We start from the raw sequence: 18,027 nt of genomic DNA, 5'->3' as shown, positions 1-18,027 counted from the left end.
TGTTTGCACTGGGAGCGCCCAATTTGGTCGGTACATCATAGCCATTGATGTCACGCAAGCCGTGTGAGGCTTGACAAGCCACCGCAAATCAAGTAATGGGCTTACGTTATGTCAGTGTGTTTGATGTGCTTTTATCGAGTTTGTTTGATAGCGTGAAGAGAACTGTCTCCGAAGTGCATTAAGGCCATATCTACAAATCGGCAATACGATTGGCTCGAAACGCGACCCTGGTGGAGATCGCGACCGCCTTGCGCATTTGCCCGCTTTCGCTCTCCACGATCGGAGCTATTCAACTCTAGGGTCACTGCATCGGACATTGAACTAAAACAGATCCTGTTCTACATTGAGATCTCTCTCAAAATTATATAACGAGTCTGAGCCCCGCGCCGGGATCTGACCAAAGCTCCGCTTACAAGCTAAGCTCTTGCAACATCCCGCTTTCACGGAATTGCCTCGCTACATCGGACAAAAGTTTCTGGAACTGGGACTGGAGCTGTGTCCTCCCTGGAAGAGTCATGGCGTCACTTGAGGAGGACGAGGACCGCGACTTGGCAGGTGAGACTGAACCTTCGACCAGCAGTAGACCTTCAATGAATGATCAATGTCTAATGCTTTCTCCCCATTAGGTTCCCAGGATGGAAGCTCAGACAACGAAAATGACCTTGACGATACAATGCGCGATGCCGATAACGGTGACGGTGACCTCGAACCCGATGCTGACGCCGACGCCGACGCCGACGCCGATGATGACCCTGGGAGCCCGTCTAATGCAAGTCAAGCATCGGAGGGCGGTGGTATAGCCTCGCAGCAGAATCACGATGTAAATACCCCAGGCAATGCCGACACATCTATGTCGGAGTCTTTCTCGATATACCACCCAAGCGTACGCCCCGAATGCTTGACTGCGAAGACCTATGACATTGTTCCTACCACCGCTGCACCGCATAGCACTTCCATCAACGCGATCACTGCGACGGCAGACATGCGCTGGGTCTTTAGTGGGGGCTCTGATGGGTTCGTTCGGAAGTTCAATTGGGCGGAGTCGATCAATAGCAAGCTCATGTTGACCGTGGCGCAAAGACACCCCTTTGTCGATAGTGTTGTCAAAGCCGGCGTGCTAATGACATACTGGGAGAATATGGACGCGAACAGCCTGTCGCCGGTGTACTCTCTAGCATGCCAAAGTGAAGGATTATGGCTCCTTTCAGGTTTGGAATCCGGTGCTATTCGACTACAGACACTGCGTCATGATGAAGGCAAGGAGATTGTGCAACTACGACAGCATACTTCCGCGGTATCGTCATTGAATTTGACTTCTGACGAGCAGTCGCTGCTGTCGGGAAGTTGGGATAAGAGGGTCATCGACTGGGACTTGAACACTGGACAGTCGCGACGATCATTCGGAGGAAGTGCCGGTCAAATATCGATGGTGCAGATCCGACCGGAATCTAGCTTACCTGTTCCGCAAGACACCATTGATTCAATGCTTTCCAATGGTACATTTTCATCAAACTACGAAGCCAATGGTGCCGACAAAACCAACTTCATGGATACAACCCAGGATGCTGGAGATACAGGAGTTGCTGAGAACCCGCAGGCGGGCTCACCGGCAGATTCACTATTCGGTGGCGCGGATTCATTATTTGGCGATGCCGATGGTGGAGCTGCGGATGGAGGAGAGCCGTCGGGTGGGGTCTTCGGGGTCGATGACGATGATGAATTCGGCCGCGCAATGGCAAACGGTGTTCTCGCAGATCAAGACGCCCCTGGGGAAAGACGGCACTGAGATGCCACAATCAGAGGCGGCGCCTCAATCAGGCGCCCAGGCGGCTGATGCTAATGCTAGTACAGAAGAAGCGGACGCAAATCACGAGCAGCCGAACACTCGTATATCGACCGAGCCGGCTGTGAACGGGCTTCCTAAGGCAGAAGACCTAGAGTCATATTCGCAAGGTCCAGACCTTTTGTCAGGGATGCAGCAAGAAGGCTCAGGAGCGGATACTACATTTCTTGCAGCGTCTATCGATGGAACTATTCGGGTATGGGACAGGCGGCAGCCCAATCCGGTCGCTCGAATTACTCCCCGTAATGGTGTCCCTCCCTGGTGTATGAACGCATGTTGGTCTCCGGACGGGAATTACATTTATGCCGGACGACGAAATGGCACGGTCGAAGAATTCAGCTTACACAAGGGACTCCGAGACCCTGAGCGCACTTTCAAGTTCCCTCAAGGAAGCGGACCAGTGACAGCTCTCAAAGCGATGCCTAACGGTCGCCATCTTGTTTGGTATGTGATTTCTCATCGTCAGACGAAAACACTCTAACCCTCGCAGCGCGTCTCATGATATTCTTCGTCTCTACGACCTGCAGCATGAACAGAGCTCTCGCCATTCAACCACCCCGTTCCTCATCATTCCAGGCCACCGCACAGGCACTATTTCCCAGCTGTTCGTCGATAATGCTTGCCGGTTCATGATTTCCACTAGTGGCAACCGTGGCTGGGAAGGCAACACTACCGAGGTGCTCCTCGGCTACGAGATCGGCGTTCCCCAGTAATTTCCCGTGCTGCGTTGAGCCACTGTATGACCTTGATACCATCCACGAATTGTATGACTGGGCACGGAGGAGTAATTTACGCATCTATAGCGCTGGCGGGTCACAATGACCTCATTAGCGCCTAAAAATATTTGAATGTCTTGATCATCAATGTGACATCGTAAATCGTGTATTGAATGTACTTCTCGGAATCAACCCCAAGTCCCAACGCCATGTCCAATCCAGATCCAAAAATATACAACTCAGGGGTATGCTACATATGTTAAATGTTCAAATCATTGCTCGTGGTAAATGTCGTTATCAAGATCAAGACCTTCACATACTTCGTACTGCTGGGCTCGCCAGGTTCCAAAGAGTGGGTTTCCGGCCCACTTGACTCGACCGTCGCGATCATTCTCAAAATATACATAAGCCGGCTGCTGGGTGGTTTCATCACCGGTGTTTTCAGGCTTGTACCCCCACGGTGGAGTGATAAGGCCGCCAAAACCCGGAAGAGCAACGTTGGGTACATGTGTACGGGCTTGCACATGCCCACCGCCAACATTGTTAACTGTAATCAAGTAGACTGGCGGCAGGTGATCATCACGCTCTGCGCGAAGGGGCATTGGAATCCATGCTTCGTTATTGAATGACTCTGGTCGGTTCTTATCGTGCCTGCCTGGGAGTGGTCGTGAGAGCAGGACTTCGTCAAGTCGCTCCGTATCGAGGATCATGCCTGGTGACTGTAAATACAGCACACTGTCGTACTGCATGAATTGAATCTGTCCCAAACGTAATAATTTGGTATCTGTGGACTCGTAGCCTTGGGATGTGGCAGCCGTCATATCGATGGGGAGCAGCCAGATACCGTACTTGATGCTCGCTGCGTGTAAGATGGATAGTGCAATTGATGCCGGCTTTCCGAGTTGCTTAGCGGACATACGGTCCCACTGTTGTGGGTACATGAAGAGGCGGTCTTGGATGGCGGTCCCGTTTGTCGCCAATTGTTTGAAGAAGAGAATTGCAGAGCAGATATCAGATGGGTCTGGGCTAGATAGCAATTGCAGGTATGCGTAATTCCCCCCTCGTGCGACTGCTTGGACTTCCTTCGAGCATTTCCTGCTTGTCTCCTAGCCCTAGATCTGGTCCCGCTAGGCCACGTTTCTGTGGATTCGAGAATGCGGCTCCATGACTTTTCGAGGAAGCGGGGTCTGATAGAGGTCGTATCGCGCTTTGAATAGTTCGCACTGATTGTTGTTGTAAAACGTAGCCGGAGAAGAATAATAGTATGGTGAACAGCGCGATCACCCCCATGGAAAGGATGGCGGAGACCGTTGAAGAAGTGAGGAGCACCATGACTGGACAACATATGGATAAGGAAAGGAATGCTTCGTCCTGTGAATCTCCAACCATCTTGTCTCAGATGTGTGACATCAGCCCTTGTTTACAGGTGTCAGGTTGGCCGCGCGATTATCGATAAGGCAGACCTCGGGTCTTGGCGCCAGCTTTTCTCTTTCCACTCCGCTTATTCAACTCCTTCAATCCAGCCATGGCTACTCATCGTGCTGACGCCAGCTCCTTCTTGGACAATCGGGGCTATTCTGGCCCTCTCATCCGTGGAGTTAATCCAGTCACGTTGTTCGAGAAGGCCGTGCGCGACCGCATCACCGATTCCTATTACTGGAAAGAGCAGTGCTTCGGACTGAACGCGGCCACTCTTTGCGATCGCGCAGTCGAATTGACTTCAATTGGTGGTACTTATGGAGTTTCTGAAAAGCCGACACCCTTCCTTTGCCTTGCCTTTAAGCTTCTGCAGCTCGGTCCCGACCGCGACGTCATCCTCGAATACCTGAACTTCAGCGATCCGGGCAGCAACGAAGAGAATGAAGAATCTGGCGAGAATGGTGTGGTGAAAACGGCCGGAGATTTCAAGTACTTGCGCGCTTTGGCTGCATTCTATGTTCGCTTGACCTTTGATGCGGTGGATGTATACAAGACTCTGGAACCTCTTTTACTCGACTATCGCAAGATCAAGCGTCGAGTCCGGGATACGTTTACCCTTACCTATATGGATCAGTTCATCGACGACCTTCTTACGAAAGATCGTGTGTGCGGTACTAGTCTGTGGAAGCTCCCATCGCGGGCACAACTAGAGGATTTGGATATGCTGGACGAGCGAATCAGTCCTCTAGCAGATGAGCTGGAAGAACTCGATCAGGATAGCGATAAAGAGGAGGGCGAGGCGGGCCGTGAGGGCAGTGCGCGGTCGCGGTCACGGTCACGGTCACGGTCACGGTCACGGTCACGGTCACGGTCACGGTCACGATCTCCTAGAAGAGATCTCGATGATGATTGAAAGACTCGAACTGCAGTTACCCTCTCCGACTTCACCTCACCACGCTTGAATGATTATCCTTGTCGTGGTCTAATTAGCCACCTCAAACTCTTTACGAAGCAGCCGAATATATCGCATCTTGAGTACGAGGGCTCCAGGGACTGCTCTGGGTAGACAATGCCTGACCTGGGGCGTCACTTGACCCACGACTTCTCTATTTAGTACTGGGATACTGGCATCTGGTTTCAACCCACCAGTCCTTCCGCCGTGGATGGATAGTCCTCGAGACTTGTCACTCGGACCTCTCTATGTGCCAATTACAAACATGCACCGAAGCATCTCTACCACCAAGTCTGTACAATCATATGTGTCATGAATTCATATACCCAATGTCCGCCCAACTCCGGCAATGACAATCGCGAAAACATCAATGAAATATCCACCCGTTTCAATATACGAAACATGCTCTAGAACCCCTGTTGGCGATGCCACTTCTCCTCCCAGCCTCTAAACCATGGACTTTCGTCCAGAGTAGCTACCTTCCATTTCATAGGAACTACAAGGTTCTCTTCTTGCTCTTTCGCCCACTCCTCCATCTTCGGAAGAACAACATGCTCAACATGCCATGTTCCCTTGTACTGCATCAAGTTTTGCTTACCTTCCTTGAAGAGCTTCGAAAGCAGTGCAGGAACACCAGGCTCGTCCCGGAATTCGGTGACCGGGGTGAAAATCGCCTTGAAGTTGAAGATGATAGATCCTGAAAGAGGTAGGCGACGAAGGGTCTGCCAGTCCACACGCAATGAGCAGTCCTCGATACCGAGCTTAGGATCTTGAGAAAGTCGCTGTGCTTCATGAGGGTGGCCTGGAGGCATGTATAGCGGCTCACCCACTTCAAGACCCCAAGATCCACGCTGAATAGGCTTCTCAGTCGGCATCTTCGTGAAGAATCTTTTGAAAAAAAAATGGTTATTTCCTGCTCCCGTGCAAGAGATGACGATACATACCGATCCATCGAAAACTGCATCTTCTCCTTGTAATCTGGGATTGGATCGTGAATCTGATCGAGTCGTTTCCCAACCTTCGAAGCAACATTCCACCCAAGAGCAGAGCAGATCACCGCCGCACGAAGGAAATAGAAACCCGTCTCATCATCGCGCAGCATAATCGCAAAATCTTCAGGGACGTTTTCAAGGAGAATCTCTAACGGAGGCTTGGCTTTGACATCATGTTCCGTGCCGAGGATATGGTTTTTCAATATGCGTTTGTCCACCAAGGTGAAGTGTTGTGGATATCGAGCGCAGATAAATTGCAAGACCATCTCCATGAGCTCTTTACATGCCAGCTCGGATCCGGGCATTGCATCGAGGACGGCTTTGCCATTCTTGGCGTATAGCTCTTTCCTCTGAGCAATGCGAGTCTTGTACGTGCTTTCAAGCTCGATCCACCAGTCGGTCTCCATCCTCGTCAAGGCTAATATTTCAATACTCAGTCCTGTATCTCCTAGTTCAATCGGGACGGTACTTACACATGGTCTGATGATACGCCCAGCGAAAAGGTCGATAAGGTCGAGGTATAGCCTTGTTGATATCATGGTCTGGATAAGCACTAGGCAAGGGGCACTCCACTGAGAGTCGCATAGTTCGGGAAATCACCCAGGTTCTTGATGTCATCTACCGAGAATCCAGTCGGTGTGTACAGCTTTCCAGAACTGGTCAGGTAGTTCGCAGTCATCGGTAGCATGTTCTTTAGCATGTCGGACTCGTTCACCTCGCACTGGGGTGTAGCAGCTTCTTCCAACTCGAGCATCGAATCCCTACGTGACGGTGGTAGGACATGGCTGTAAGTTGGGGGTGAGATGGCGCTTTTGGGTTCCTTTTTCTCTGGTGAGAAGGATCGCGGTGGGGTCTTTGCTGTTGAGTCTTTGCGGCCGCGGGAATACATTATGTTGAAGAGGGATTTGCCGGGCATTTTGTATAGGAGTGTATAGACGGCTGTGGCTGTTAAAAGGAATAGGCCTATTCGCCAGATCGCGTTGCTCATTGGGAAGTCCATGTTTATCAAGTCCATATGTGCTCGAGCACAGGTAGTAGGCTGGAATGGGCTGTTCCAAAATGCAGACCGGATTGCATATGCTTGGTATGTGGAAGGCACACAGGGTCTAAGCAAAGGCTGTATTATCCAAGTAAATACCGCGATACAGACGAAAGGGAACCCGGTCAATATATACTCTCTGCTTGTGACTAGGATGGAGTAACAGGTTTCAAAATGTTGCACTCATCCGGATGTTCGAAGCGGGGAAGTTCGCATCCATGAATGAGGACTTGATAGACGCATCGGATCGCTTCTTTGGTTGGCCTACACTCGATTGGTTTTGCCGTGTTTGGGGAGGAAATGCAGTCAACTTTCCTCCTATGACGACGCTGGCTTTTGACGGGAACGTAAATGGCATGGGCTTATCTCGTTATCTTATTATTGCGATCTACTTTGCATGATTGTTCCAGTCCGCGTCGGTAGAGGTTCCAGGGTAGAAGGTATACGCTGTGTCTGGGCAGAGTAGGACACATTCAGATTTTATAATGAGAGATCCATAATAATCCCAAGTACAAGATTGATTGAAAACACAACTGGAGTTACAATCGGCTCATGTCGTTAGAGAAGAGCACGAGATAAGGCAGGACTGCGTGTACTGAAAGGGGACAAGGGCCCCGCTATACCAAAAAGGGTAAAAATGTCCAGACTCTTGGCAGCATAGGTGACTTTGATCAAGAATGATTGATTTCAATCTTCATCACTTATATTGAATATATTTACATCGGGTCAGAGCAGTGTTTCAACTAGTAGCTGATGACTTGCTCTGTCAACCTCGTCCTGGCCCACCTTATCTCTACGGGTTTCCAATCCCAACTAGCAACTTCCAAATTTGATTTGATACACTTAGATTCATCTAAGTCTCTCGGTTGTAAATATCGTTATATTTCGACAATGACTGTCGAACCAGCAAATCCTCTTCAACGCCCTGGAAGCGTGCCGGGTTCAGGGCGTCCAAGAGAGCCTTATCTTCTGAAGTTATCGAATGCTCACCATCACGAAGAATCTCTCTTGTCAGCAGCTGAGCAGTACCAGCAGCGGTTGTAACCCAAATGGCAGCAGCAAGCCATAGATTTGCAACGTCGGGTACTCGACCAGCGAGGGGCAAATTGTCCGGCGTGACAGAAAAGATTCCATTAAATGGTTTTTCCGCTACCCAACGCTTTGCGTGGTCCGTATTCTGTCCTTGGACCTGGAACTCCGATCCGTTCTTCAAGTTGGAACAGGCTTCCGACAGTACTTTATCAAAGCTTGATAGCCAGGCTCCAATTGCGCTTTCAATAGGATCAAGCTGCATTGGCGGGTGATCGTAACTGCCCAGACCATCGCGGTCTCCATGGTCTCTTGCGTAAACGTGATGGTCAAGCCAGCGAACGAATGGATACGCGGTCCCGACACGTCTAGGTCGAGGCGAAGTAAATGTGTACGGGTGTGCAACGGGGACGATGGGGATCGGAACTTGCGTAACGGGGGTGTTGTTCTTGCCAAGCAATAAAGAGGTCCAGATTCCAGTGGCGAGAATCACAGTACTGCCTTCCGAGTCGATATCGCCGCTGGCGGTCTCGATAGTCGCAATCTGCGGTAGGTCGCCGTCTTTCCTGGTTGCAAAGCCTGTCACGGCTACTTCCAATAAATCCACCCCTCGGACGCGAGCTCCTTCGATATAGTAAGCAGTAATGATCCCTGCATTGGCGGTCCCATCTGATGGGAAATGCAGGCAATGCTTGATCGAGTTCGCGTCGATAAAGTCTGGAGCCAGAGAAGCGGCCGCTTCTGGAGTGAGAAGCTCCGCAGGTAGATTTACCCCCCGTGCTGTTTTCTGTCGGCATTGTAGATTCTCCAATCCAGATGGCGTCGAGGAAATCTCCAAGCCGCCGACTGTTTCAAAGCCACCGGGGATTGTGAGGTAGTCCTGGACAGTGTCTTTGGCTAGCCGGGTCAAGACAGGCGACTCATTGAGTTGGCCAACAAATCCTGGAGCGTGGCCGGTGGATCCCAGTAGAGTGTCCAGACTCTTATCGATGAGTATGATATGATGTTCACTTTTAGCCTTGGACAGATGGAACGCAAGCGCTGCACCGACGATGCCTCCTCCCACAATAATGATCCGGTGAGGGGATGGATTGGTATTCAATTGTGCAATATTTAAGGTGGACGGCATCTTGAGTATCTGATTATTGAGCCTTTTAACGAAGTAAAGAAAGATAAGTACTCAAAGCGACCTTCTATAGGCATCTTAACTGTTGAGATGATGCTCTAGTCCGATGTTCGGCTTACTTGCCCCCTCATGTATCCGTCTCCAGCCGCTGTTGGGCGGAGTCACCTTTATTGAAATCGCTGATGGTTGCTTAAATAGTCAGCCCAATACGTTTAGGGCGACTTCGATATGTCTCAATCTCCTTGGCATTGAACGATGACTCATTTATCCAGTGGATAGACCACGTTGTCTCAGATCCGGTAAACGTGTTGGGGCTTCAGGTGCTATATATAGCAAATAATGGAGGTTATAGAGAGCTGATAGTTCACTGAGACTGAAGTCTATAGGTGGGTCCCTAGACTCCGAACAATGATGTCTGGTGAGGTCTCAAATGGTCAGGCACGATTTTTTGCTCGTTGAAATGATTGTGCATAGTGTCGAGCTCCGAAACAGGCGGAATGGTCTGATGGTTACTTCCTCTCTCGTCAAATTAATTGATGTTGAGGCCTGCGAGGAAAAGTCAATGACATTCTTTGCTGTCCATCATTGACTCCAATCGATTCGCAAAAGACCGTTTGTGCAGGATTTCTTGGCTATGCTCAGAGGGAAAGAGCTTGAATTGCGCGAAATGATATCCGTGCCTGCCCCCCGGTAGAAACTGTTTTTCTCTTTGTGTTATGATGAGTGTCTCAGACCTCATTGGGTTTGGTTCTCTTTCGGTCAAAATGTTAACTTTCGTCTTAATATTCATACTGGAGAAGAGTGGAGAGAATTTGAAAAAAGAAAAAAAAAGCCAGAGTTGTAGGAACCAACCAATTAGTTTAAATTTATCAGGCACTGATGGATTACCAACAATGCAATTACATCGAAGCGTAACTAATTAACATCATATACCGTAATTTTGGTGCAGCTTTAAAGCCCGAATGAAGTTTCTTCACTAATCAAGCTTAGACCTTGGCAGTCTCCTCGACCTGCTCGGCGATGCCATGCTTCTCAGCCTTCAGGTCATCAACGTTGTCCAGACCCGCGAGACCAAGAGACTCGTAGATTCTCTGCATGCGGACACGGTCGGCCTCGGCAATGCTATCCTCAGAGCCACCGAAGAAGATATCCAGCTCCTCCAGGGTCTTGTCCTTGGTCTCGGGGCGAACTTCCAGATGAACAGACCACCGAGACCGGAGAAGATGGCGAAGAAGATGTAAGTACCGTACTTCATGGAATCCAGCATATCCTTGGTGGTCAGACCAATGACAAAGTTGAACATCCAGTTAGTGGAGGCGACGATGGAGACACCGCGGGAGCGCATGCTGTTGGGGAAGATCTCCTGAGTCAACACCCAGGTGACAGGACCCCAGGAGTAAGCAAAGTTGATGGCGAACAGCCAAATGAAGGCAATAGCAACCCAGCCCTGGGCCTTATCAAGGCCCTCGTTCAGGTTCCAGGCATCTTCGTAGGTACCCTCGACAGCGGCGACGACAATGTGGCAGCAGAACATACCAATAGCACCAGCGATGAGGAAAGTCTTGCGGCCGAACTTGTCAAGGTACAGAACAGCAGGAAGAGTAAAGATGATCTGCAGAATACCGGTCACACCAGTGGCCAGGAGGGTCTGCGTGGTAGACGAGAAACCGAAACTGGCGAAAATCTGAGGAGCGTAATACAGAACGGCGTTAATACCGGTGAACTGCTGGAAGACCATCATGCAGCAACCAAGCATCAGACGCTTGAACATATTAGGGGCGAACAGGGCCTTCCAGGGAGCCCAAGCTCCATTCGCGCTAACGGCCTCGGCCTCAGTCTCCTCGTCGAACATAACAGCGGCCTTGATCTCAAGAAGCTCAGCCTGGAGAAGCGCGTCGGAGGTAGGAAGACGACGCAGCTTAGAAAGCGCGGCAGCGGCCTCCTCCTCACGGTGCTTCATCATAAGCCAACGGGGCGAGAAGGGGAACCAGAACATGCCGAAGAACAGAATCCAGGCAGGGATAATCTGTAGAGCAGGGGAAGACGCCACGAGATAGTCTTCTGTCCCAAGCAAGTGTGTCCGTGGTTCTGGGCAGCATTGTAACTACCACTAGCGAGGTAGGGGTTGGCAATCCCCTCGGGTTGGCAGGTAGTGCCACCGACATACTGCATGCCGTAGTCAATCCAGAACGCGATGGCAGTACCGACGGTGATGGACAATTGTTGGAGGGACACCAGGGATCCACGAAGCTCCGGAGGGGCAATCTATGCGAATTGATATCAGTGCGTGTCCCATTCCGAAAAATTCTTGGGAACATAACTTACCTCAGCCTGATAGAGAGGAATTACCATGGAGAACATGCCAATACCGAGACCACCCACGATACGACCAGCAAAGAAGTATGCGGGCGTCTGAGCACCCGCCTGCAAACTCGTACCCAGGGTGAAGATGATAACAGCAACCATCATGGCGTACTTTCGGGAGATACGATCTGCGAGGAAACCGTTGATCAAAGCACCTGCCCAAGCTCCCAGCTCCAAAGCAGCGACCAACCAACCCTGGATGGTCGAACCCTGGAAGGTCGGGAAGTGATTCTCAAAATTCTCCATGACAAGCACGGGACCCATCACACCCTGGTCATAACCATACATGATACAACCTAGTGAGGCGAAGAGACATGTCATGAAGACATAGGGATTCTTCAGCATACCCGCCAGACCGTGAGGCTTGTCGGCATTGTTGCGAGCAACCACTGACTGACTGACCGCACCCATCTTGAGAAGATTGCAGGGGGGTGTTCAGGGTAAGTCAAAAGGGAGTAAAAAAAGAAGAGATATCCAGATCCACAGACCAAAGAAAAGAAATAAAACTATCAGACGAGCAGACCAACGGCATTATATAGTCCTCGCCCCATCTTTCTGTGCTGTTTCGCTTCCTCGCTTCCTGGGGTTAGCGCTGCAAGCCAGGCTTTTTTCCCCCGGATAGAAGACCATCACATCCATGGCACCAATTACGATGCTGACGCTGCCCTTTGGGGAGACCCTGGGTCACAAGATTCTATGAGACTGCAACGCTAAGAACCCGCTAGGTACGGGGTTGGCTAGACTCGGAGCTGGTTCATGAGTCGGAAATGCCATATTCCGGATGGTACGAAACGTATAGAAACCTTCGGGGGCTAGTGAGCGCCACCAAGCTTTTTTGATCGAAAAGAAGCACTCTTGTTCTCAAGCCGCGGCGTCGACTGGGCGCCGAACCGTCTTGCGAACAAGCCTCCGGGCCAAGAAAACGCCACCATTGACGGGTTTCTTTGGTAATACTTACTTGATTGATTGTATTCGGAGATCCTGATCCAATCTCTGCATGTCTTGTCCTTTGGGTGTCGTGTCTAGTGCTCACGGAGTCAGGGTGCGGACTACTTGTAGGACTCTTCCGTACTTGCATGACGGGATCCTCTGACCGATATTTGGCCGATAGCGGGTTGTATGTACACGCAAGGCAGTATGGACAGGAACCGCCTTATGAGTTATTTCACGCGTCCTCCTTTCGATTTCGAGGAAATATGCATCGACTGGTTGTCTCATATTCGAAAAGGTGCCGAGTTTCGCATACGGGTTGGACGATGTGGACGATGCCCGAGTTCTGGATCTCTGGAACACACGAAAATTTTCATACCAACCATGTGGATTCCACAACGCTCCTTCGCGTGTCTCGAGTGGAGAGAGAAAAGACCAAACAGCTCATACGGCGGGGAAGAGGGCTCCATATCGGGTGTTCCTGGACCCAGACAAACTTTGATCTAGAGTCGCCGTTTTCAGGCTCGAACAATAACTTTTACGGGGTCGAGTCGATAAAACTCGGGTACTTCCACGAGGCGTAGCATAGAAATCCACTGAAACGGGGCCCGGCATATAGTCTTAGCCGGGCCCGTTCACAATAGCACCTCTCGGTCCAGGCTGCCAAGCCTCGGGGAACCGAGTCGGAGGGACGCGTGGTCATTTTGGTGCCCATGGGGATTAAAGTCCGGAGATGCCTTTTGCACCATGCCAGTTCCAGATGCCCGGTGAAGGACTGTCAATGTCGGGGGTGGGAAATCCGGGGTTCATAGAATATGTGGCGATTTTCCTGGGTCACCGCGGAAATGACGAGTCGCTTCTCAAACCTGGTGCCATATACTAGTGATGATATCGGCGACCCGAGCCCGCTTGAGATGCCGGCTGTTCCGGTGCCGGGTTGGATAATCTGTCATTTATTGCAAGTTGCTCCTTTTTCTGACACGTTTTTTGCGCCTCTGGGCTCTTGGCTTTTTTGGGGCCAATAGACATCCGTGGGTACAGCCGAAGATGAACCGAGAAATTAACGATGAGATTCGAGTGGGGGGACCACACGCCGACGAGTCGTCATCCTTTGGACCGCGTGGGGCTTTCTGGCTGAGAGGGCATCTGGGGAAGGTAGACCGGACCTGGGGTCACCGAAATCCGAATTAGAAGGACTGAGGCCAGAATGACCCCAGTTCGAATTGGCTTGAAGTGACTCGAATTGTGGTCAACCCGAGTAAATCCAAGATCGGGGACAACACGAGTCAGAGCAAAAACCTGGCATAGGCTGGGACAGGGTATACATCGGTACAACATCCCATCATGGAGGCCTTTCAAAGGGTCAGTTGTTGGTCTCTTCGCACTCTGCTTGGCCCACCACATCCCAGGGTCTTCTGGAGTACTACGTTACCTCATTTCTAGAACTTTCGGCTAGAGAATACGGGACTCATGCAGCATCTTGTCTCAAAAAGTCAAGCCAATCATTCCCTCTTGGCAAAGACATCCTAGTGAAGTTGATGTTAGATGAGGGGGGCTCCTAGCTTGGACCTCTTCATGTCCTGCGAGCTGATTACATCGCCAGTGTCACTGGAGTATCCTCTCACTAGTCAAGAACTGCCAACTTGAATCCCAAGCAGGGCCAAAGAGTCAGGCCTTCTTTCTGGATCTCGGCTTTATCCTGTCCTCTCGGTGTTAACCTGTCATCAGTCAGCGGAGGGGTTTTGCTCTATCAAGCCACAGTTTTGGGTTCACTAGATTGATATCGTAAAAGTCACTGCGATTACTTTGAAAGGTTACTCTAGCACAGGCACATACTTCATCCATTTCCAAGTCGACTTTCGCAGATTGTTTTCAGCTTTCTCATAGACGCGTTCAAAACAAGTCTTTCTTCGTTTAGTATGGCTGGTATCGAATTTTCTTCTCAACAGTGATCTTCAGAACATAGTTCATTCGTTATTCGTCAAAATTTTTATTTCTCCCTGGGGAATATCGGGCTTCCTCAATTACACCAACACCATTCATAAATCCCAAAGCATCAAACAGATTTTTCTTCTTTTTCCTCAATGTACCATTCTGAATCAATAACCTGCTAGCCGAGCTGGTCCACAACCTAGCCGAGCATCTCGGCTGAATCCCCAGCTGTATACCCCGCAGGGACATACGACAGCCTCCCAATATGTCAACCCCAAAATTCAGGAAACGCGTAGTACAATGTGCCGTAGCCCCACCACCCGAGCAATAATCGTGATTTGTGTACTCGTGAGACCAAACCCCAGATATTAGCGAGCATCCCCGTCATTATCAAGGAATGCCGGAGGTTGACTATCTCCCTAGATGTCTTCTTCAGCAAAGCAGCCGATTCCAAGACTCTCGATATGGTCAAGTTCCTGGTGCCGTGAATAGTATGCCACGAACAGTAATTCCACAAAGCTCTCATGAATCTTTCCCGATTTACGTCTGTTCTTCTTTCTTTCTCTCTCACGGTGCTTACCCGGAACTTGTCAATGGCACTGGCTGCTCATTACTTCACCTCGCGCTCATGAATCGAGGACTTTCTTTGACTGGGAATTAGCATAACGGTAGTCGTTCGAGTAGATGGCATAGTCAGTCGAGTGGCGACCCGGTTGAGACTTCATCTGGTACGACTTCATTCTTCTCGGCCTACTGATACTCGACCGCTGATTGTTGCCAATTGGCTAGCCATTGGTGTAGACTTTCTCTCCGTTCTCTTGTGGCAGACTCCAAATTCAAAATTCCAGATTAATTTCTAAAGGGTTCCAAGGGGCATTTTCTCCATCCACAATGGTGCATCTCTTGTTTCTTTACAGTCTTAGCGTGTCCACGATTTCCTCAAAGATCCAGTTCGACACTCCTTCAGTTCTTATTTCCAAATAGCGTCTCAGGCTGCATATGCATATAATAAGTAGTACTCTCTGAAAAGGCCAAAAAAGTATGATGAAGTAAAAATCAAATTACCAAGAAGTTTAAACTTGCTCTTGTTACCCGCCAAGATTCCACCAAATAACCGTTGTGAGAGGGACCAGACCATGCTCCACACAACCTGGAAATGAAATTCCATGTATCAACAGCGGTGCCGAAACGAACAGTTCCACAGACCGGACCATGATGCAGCGAAGCGAGACTGTTGCATGATTGTGTTGCAACAGTTGCAAGCGGCGGTAGACGGAATCGAGTCTCGACTAAGTCTACCTTACTCTGGGCAGTCACATAAAGCCGACTCCGATCAAGGACATACTCAAAATAAGCAGGGATCAAGGATTGGTATTCGTCGATGTATCACTCTCTAAATAACAGGTGGTAAACGCCGGGCGATGAAGCCATAAACTCCCAAACGGAAGGGCCACAGAATTAGGATCAAAGCAGGGCTGGATGGTACAGAAAAAGGCAGATTGGAATTAGAGATGAAAGAGAAAGAAGAAAGAGATTGAGGTCGAATTCAGAGTCGGGATTGAGAGGATGGAATTGGAGAGGAAAGGCGTATGTACTGTGGAAGAATTCGCTCTCCAAATCCGGCTCCCTCGTGGTATGGATGCAAGATATGTATGTTAGATTGCTCGTGAAGTCGTCTCGACGGCGAATACCATCAACAATTTGCATGTTCGGGTTTTCTTTCCCTTTGCGTTTTTGCTAGTCGTGTTCTTTAGTGTCCATCTCTTTCTTGTCACGCCACACGCAGGTTGTTGGAAAAGTGCTGATGGCGAAGTCGAGGTCCCGGCTTCGATGGTCGTTTTTTGTTTCTTCTTTCGCGGTGAGATTACAGTTCACACCGGTCGCCACCGATAATAGAAGGATAGAATTCAAGTGACAATTGGGTATCATAACAGGGCTGTTTGGGCGGTAGTTGCGCACAATGTGTGGAAGGGGCCGATCATGTCGGCAGGTGATGGGTGGGAAGAAAGAGTGGATGAGGTCAGATCATGTTTAATCGGCATTGGTAACCTGAAGTGTCGTTAGTACGCATCGGCATTTGACTGAAGTCGTCGCAACTTACTCGAAGGACAGGCCGCGAGTAGTCCTCGTTGTCTTGCAGCGATACACTGCTGTCACGAGGACCGTTGGGGTAGATGTCGGCCTTCATCCGGTTGTCCGTGAAGGTGTGCTTACGGCCCAGGGAGGACGAGCCAGACATCTCTTGGGTGTGGCCCTGAGTGAAGACACCAGGGACAAAGCTGGATCCCTGGCTGGCACGGTCGGCCATATCTTGGCTGGGAATGGGGCTCACTGTGCGAGCACGCTTCCGATAGAAGAAGATCATGAAGATCAGGGCGCCGACCAGAGCAATACCGCCCAGGACACCGATGACGATTCCAGCAATGGAGCCTCCGCTTAGGCTGCTGCCTCCATCGGCAGACTTATCGGATGTGTCGAGTCCAGCGGTCGAAACCGGCGCGGCAACTGTGACGGTCCTGACCTGGCCGCTGGCGTTGGTGGTCTCCTTGACGACATTGCTTGTGGTCGTAGGATCGGTGGTGCTGGCCTGTAGGACATTAGTTTGTGCGATCTGAAGGATCGAGGTATGCGCTCGGATAATACATTTGTAGAAGAGACCTGGGTGGTGGAGGTATCGGTCGATGAACCGGACGTGGTGGTGGTCTATATCTCAGTGATGAGATACAATCCATGGAAAAAGCACAGAGAATACACCTGGCCATGACAGGGCCAGGCTCATCGACTCCACGTGCACACAAAACTGGGGAACAATCAATAGGAAGAAACTTACCGAGGAGGTTGTACTTGTTGATGAGCTCGTCGTTGCGGAATCGCTCTCTGTGCTGGAAATAGAATTTCCTAAGATCTTCACATAGGCCCAAACACCCTTTGCTGCACTTCCACAGCTGTCAGCTGGGTAGCCAGGACATCCCGTATCACACTCCGAGACCGATTCGCGAGAGTCTGTCGAGGGTGCCACGTTTGAGCACCAGCACTTCTTCCCCTGCAGGATTCCGAGGGCATAGTCGGCACAAGTTTCTGTGCAGGCTCCGTTAGACTGGTAGGTATTGGACACTACAGCCTCGTCAGTAAATTGAACACGCGTGCAAAGACGGACCGGTTCGAATCCGACGTACCAGCCGAAAAGGACGATCCTGTGTTCTCAGTGGCACAGTAGGCCAGACTGGCCACGACTGGCCGGGCCACTAAGGCCAGTGTCGAGGCGAGGAGTGCAAGACGCATGGCGAGCTGAGTTGAACGAATGTCTTGGAAGTTGACGAATCTCGCCAGTGTTTATCCGCAAGATCCCCAGTTTCCTCAACGAGCACCTCCCCGTTCACGTCCACCGGCACTAGGGGTAAGAAAGGCACTTGAAGTCACTTGGGATCGACTAGTATCGTGAAAGAAATCCCCGAAGAGTTCGAGTCGGATTATGGGAATGGTGAGCAGGCAGGAGAAGACGGATTAGCGTTTGCCGTATGCCCCACCAGACGTTCAAAGCCTCGCAAGTCTTAGACAGCCAAGCGCATCGTCTAGTGTTGGAAGAGGGGTGAGGAAGAGAAGAGGAGAAAGACGCGGGAGTCACGGAGTCACGGGCTGAACGTTTCTATCGGAGAAGTTGAGTATCCCGGCATTGCCGCTAGCT

General features: G+C 50.5%; 7 protein-coding genes across 7 annotated transcripts; 2 read left to right on the top strand and 5 right to left on the bottom strand.

The window, feature by feature from the left end:
- Positions 1–515: 515 nt before the first annotated feature.
- N7477_007601 (WD40 repeat domain-containing protein) lies at positions 516–2,556 on the top strand (the record flags this gene model as incomplete). The annotated part of the gene is made up of 4 exons (XM_056969264.1): positions 516–555; positions 627–1,742; positions 1,801–2,287; positions 2,334–2,556. 4 exons carry the CDS (start codon positions 516–518, stop codon positions 2,554–2,556), a joined length of 1,866 nt encoding a protein of 621 aa, XP_056819296.1.
- Positions 2,557–2,831: 275 nt separating this feature from the next.
- Positions 2,832–3,500, bottom strand: N7477_007600 (uncharacterized protein; the record flags this gene model as incomplete). Its single annotated transcript, XM_056969263.1, has 1 exon — positions 2,832–3,500. One exon carries the CDS (start codon positions 3,498–3,500, stop codon positions 2,832–2,834), a length of 669 nt encoding a protein of 222 aa, XP_056819295.1.
- A 584-nt stretch (positions 3,501–4,084) lies between these two features.
- N7477_007599 (PRP38 family protein) lies at positions 4,085–4,891 on the top strand (the record flags this gene model as incomplete). Its single annotated transcript, XM_056969262.1, has 1 exon — positions 4,085–4,891. The coding sequence occupies one exon, from the start codon at positions 4,085–4,087 to the stop codon at positions 4,889–4,891; it is 807 nt and encodes a 268-aa protein (XP_056819294.1).
- Positions 4,892–5,337: 446 nt separating this feature from the next.
- On the bottom strand, positions 5,338–6,838 carry N7477_007598 (heme-dependent oxidative N-demethylase family protein; the record flags this gene model as incomplete). The annotated part of the gene is made up of 4 exons (XM_056969261.1): positions 5,338–5,818; positions 5,875–6,340; positions 6,396–6,464; positions 6,523–6,838. The coding sequence occupies 4 exons, from the start codon at positions 6,836–6,838 to the stop codon at positions 5,338–5,340; spliced, it is 1,332 nt and encodes a 443-aa protein (XP_056819293.1).
- A 976-nt stretch (positions 6,839–7,814) lies between these two features.
- Positions 7,815–9,119, bottom strand: N7477_007597 (NAD(P)/FAD-dependent oxidoreductase; the record flags this gene model as incomplete). The annotated part of the gene is made up of 1 exon (XM_056969260.1): positions 7,815–9,119. The coding sequence occupies one exon, from the start codon at positions 9,117–9,119 to the stop codon at positions 7,815–7,817; it is 1,305 nt and encodes a 434-aa protein (XP_056819292.1).
- Positions 9,120–10,102: 983 nt separating this feature from the next.
- On the bottom strand, positions 10,103–11,891 carry N7477_007596 (sugar porter family MFS transporter; the record flags this gene model as incomplete). The annotated part of the gene is made up of 4 exons (XM_056969259.1): positions 10,103–10,305; positions 10,362–11,177; positions 11,225–11,381; positions 11,442–11,891. 4 exons carry the CDS (start codon positions 11,889–11,891, stop codon positions 10,103–10,105), a joined length of 1,626 nt encoding a protein of 541 aa, XP_056819291.1.
- Positions 11,892–16,362: 4,471 nt separating this feature from the next.
- Positions 16,363–17,624, bottom strand: N7477_007595 (WSC domain-containing protein; the record flags this gene model as incomplete). Its single annotated transcript, XM_056969258.1, has 3 exons — positions 16,363–16,929; positions 17,173–17,456; positions 17,519–17,624. 3 exons carry the CDS (start codon positions 17,622–17,624, stop codon positions 16,363–16,365), a joined length of 957 nt encoding a protein of 318 aa, XP_056819290.1.
- Between the last annotated feature and the right edge of the window lie 403 nt (positions 17,625–18,027).

This window comes from Penicillium maclennaniae, assembly GCF_028827695.1.
Source record: "Penicillium maclennaniae strain IBT 15551 chromosome Unknown utg000007l:1.0-4884863.0:1.0-4888362.0, whole genome shotgun sequence".
NCBI lineage: Eukaryota > Fungi > Ascomycota > Eurotiomycetes > Eurotiales > Aspergillaceae > Penicillium > Penicillium maclennaniae.
Note: the sequence above shows the minus strand (reverse complement) of the source record. Positions and strands in the feature narration are given on the sequence as shown.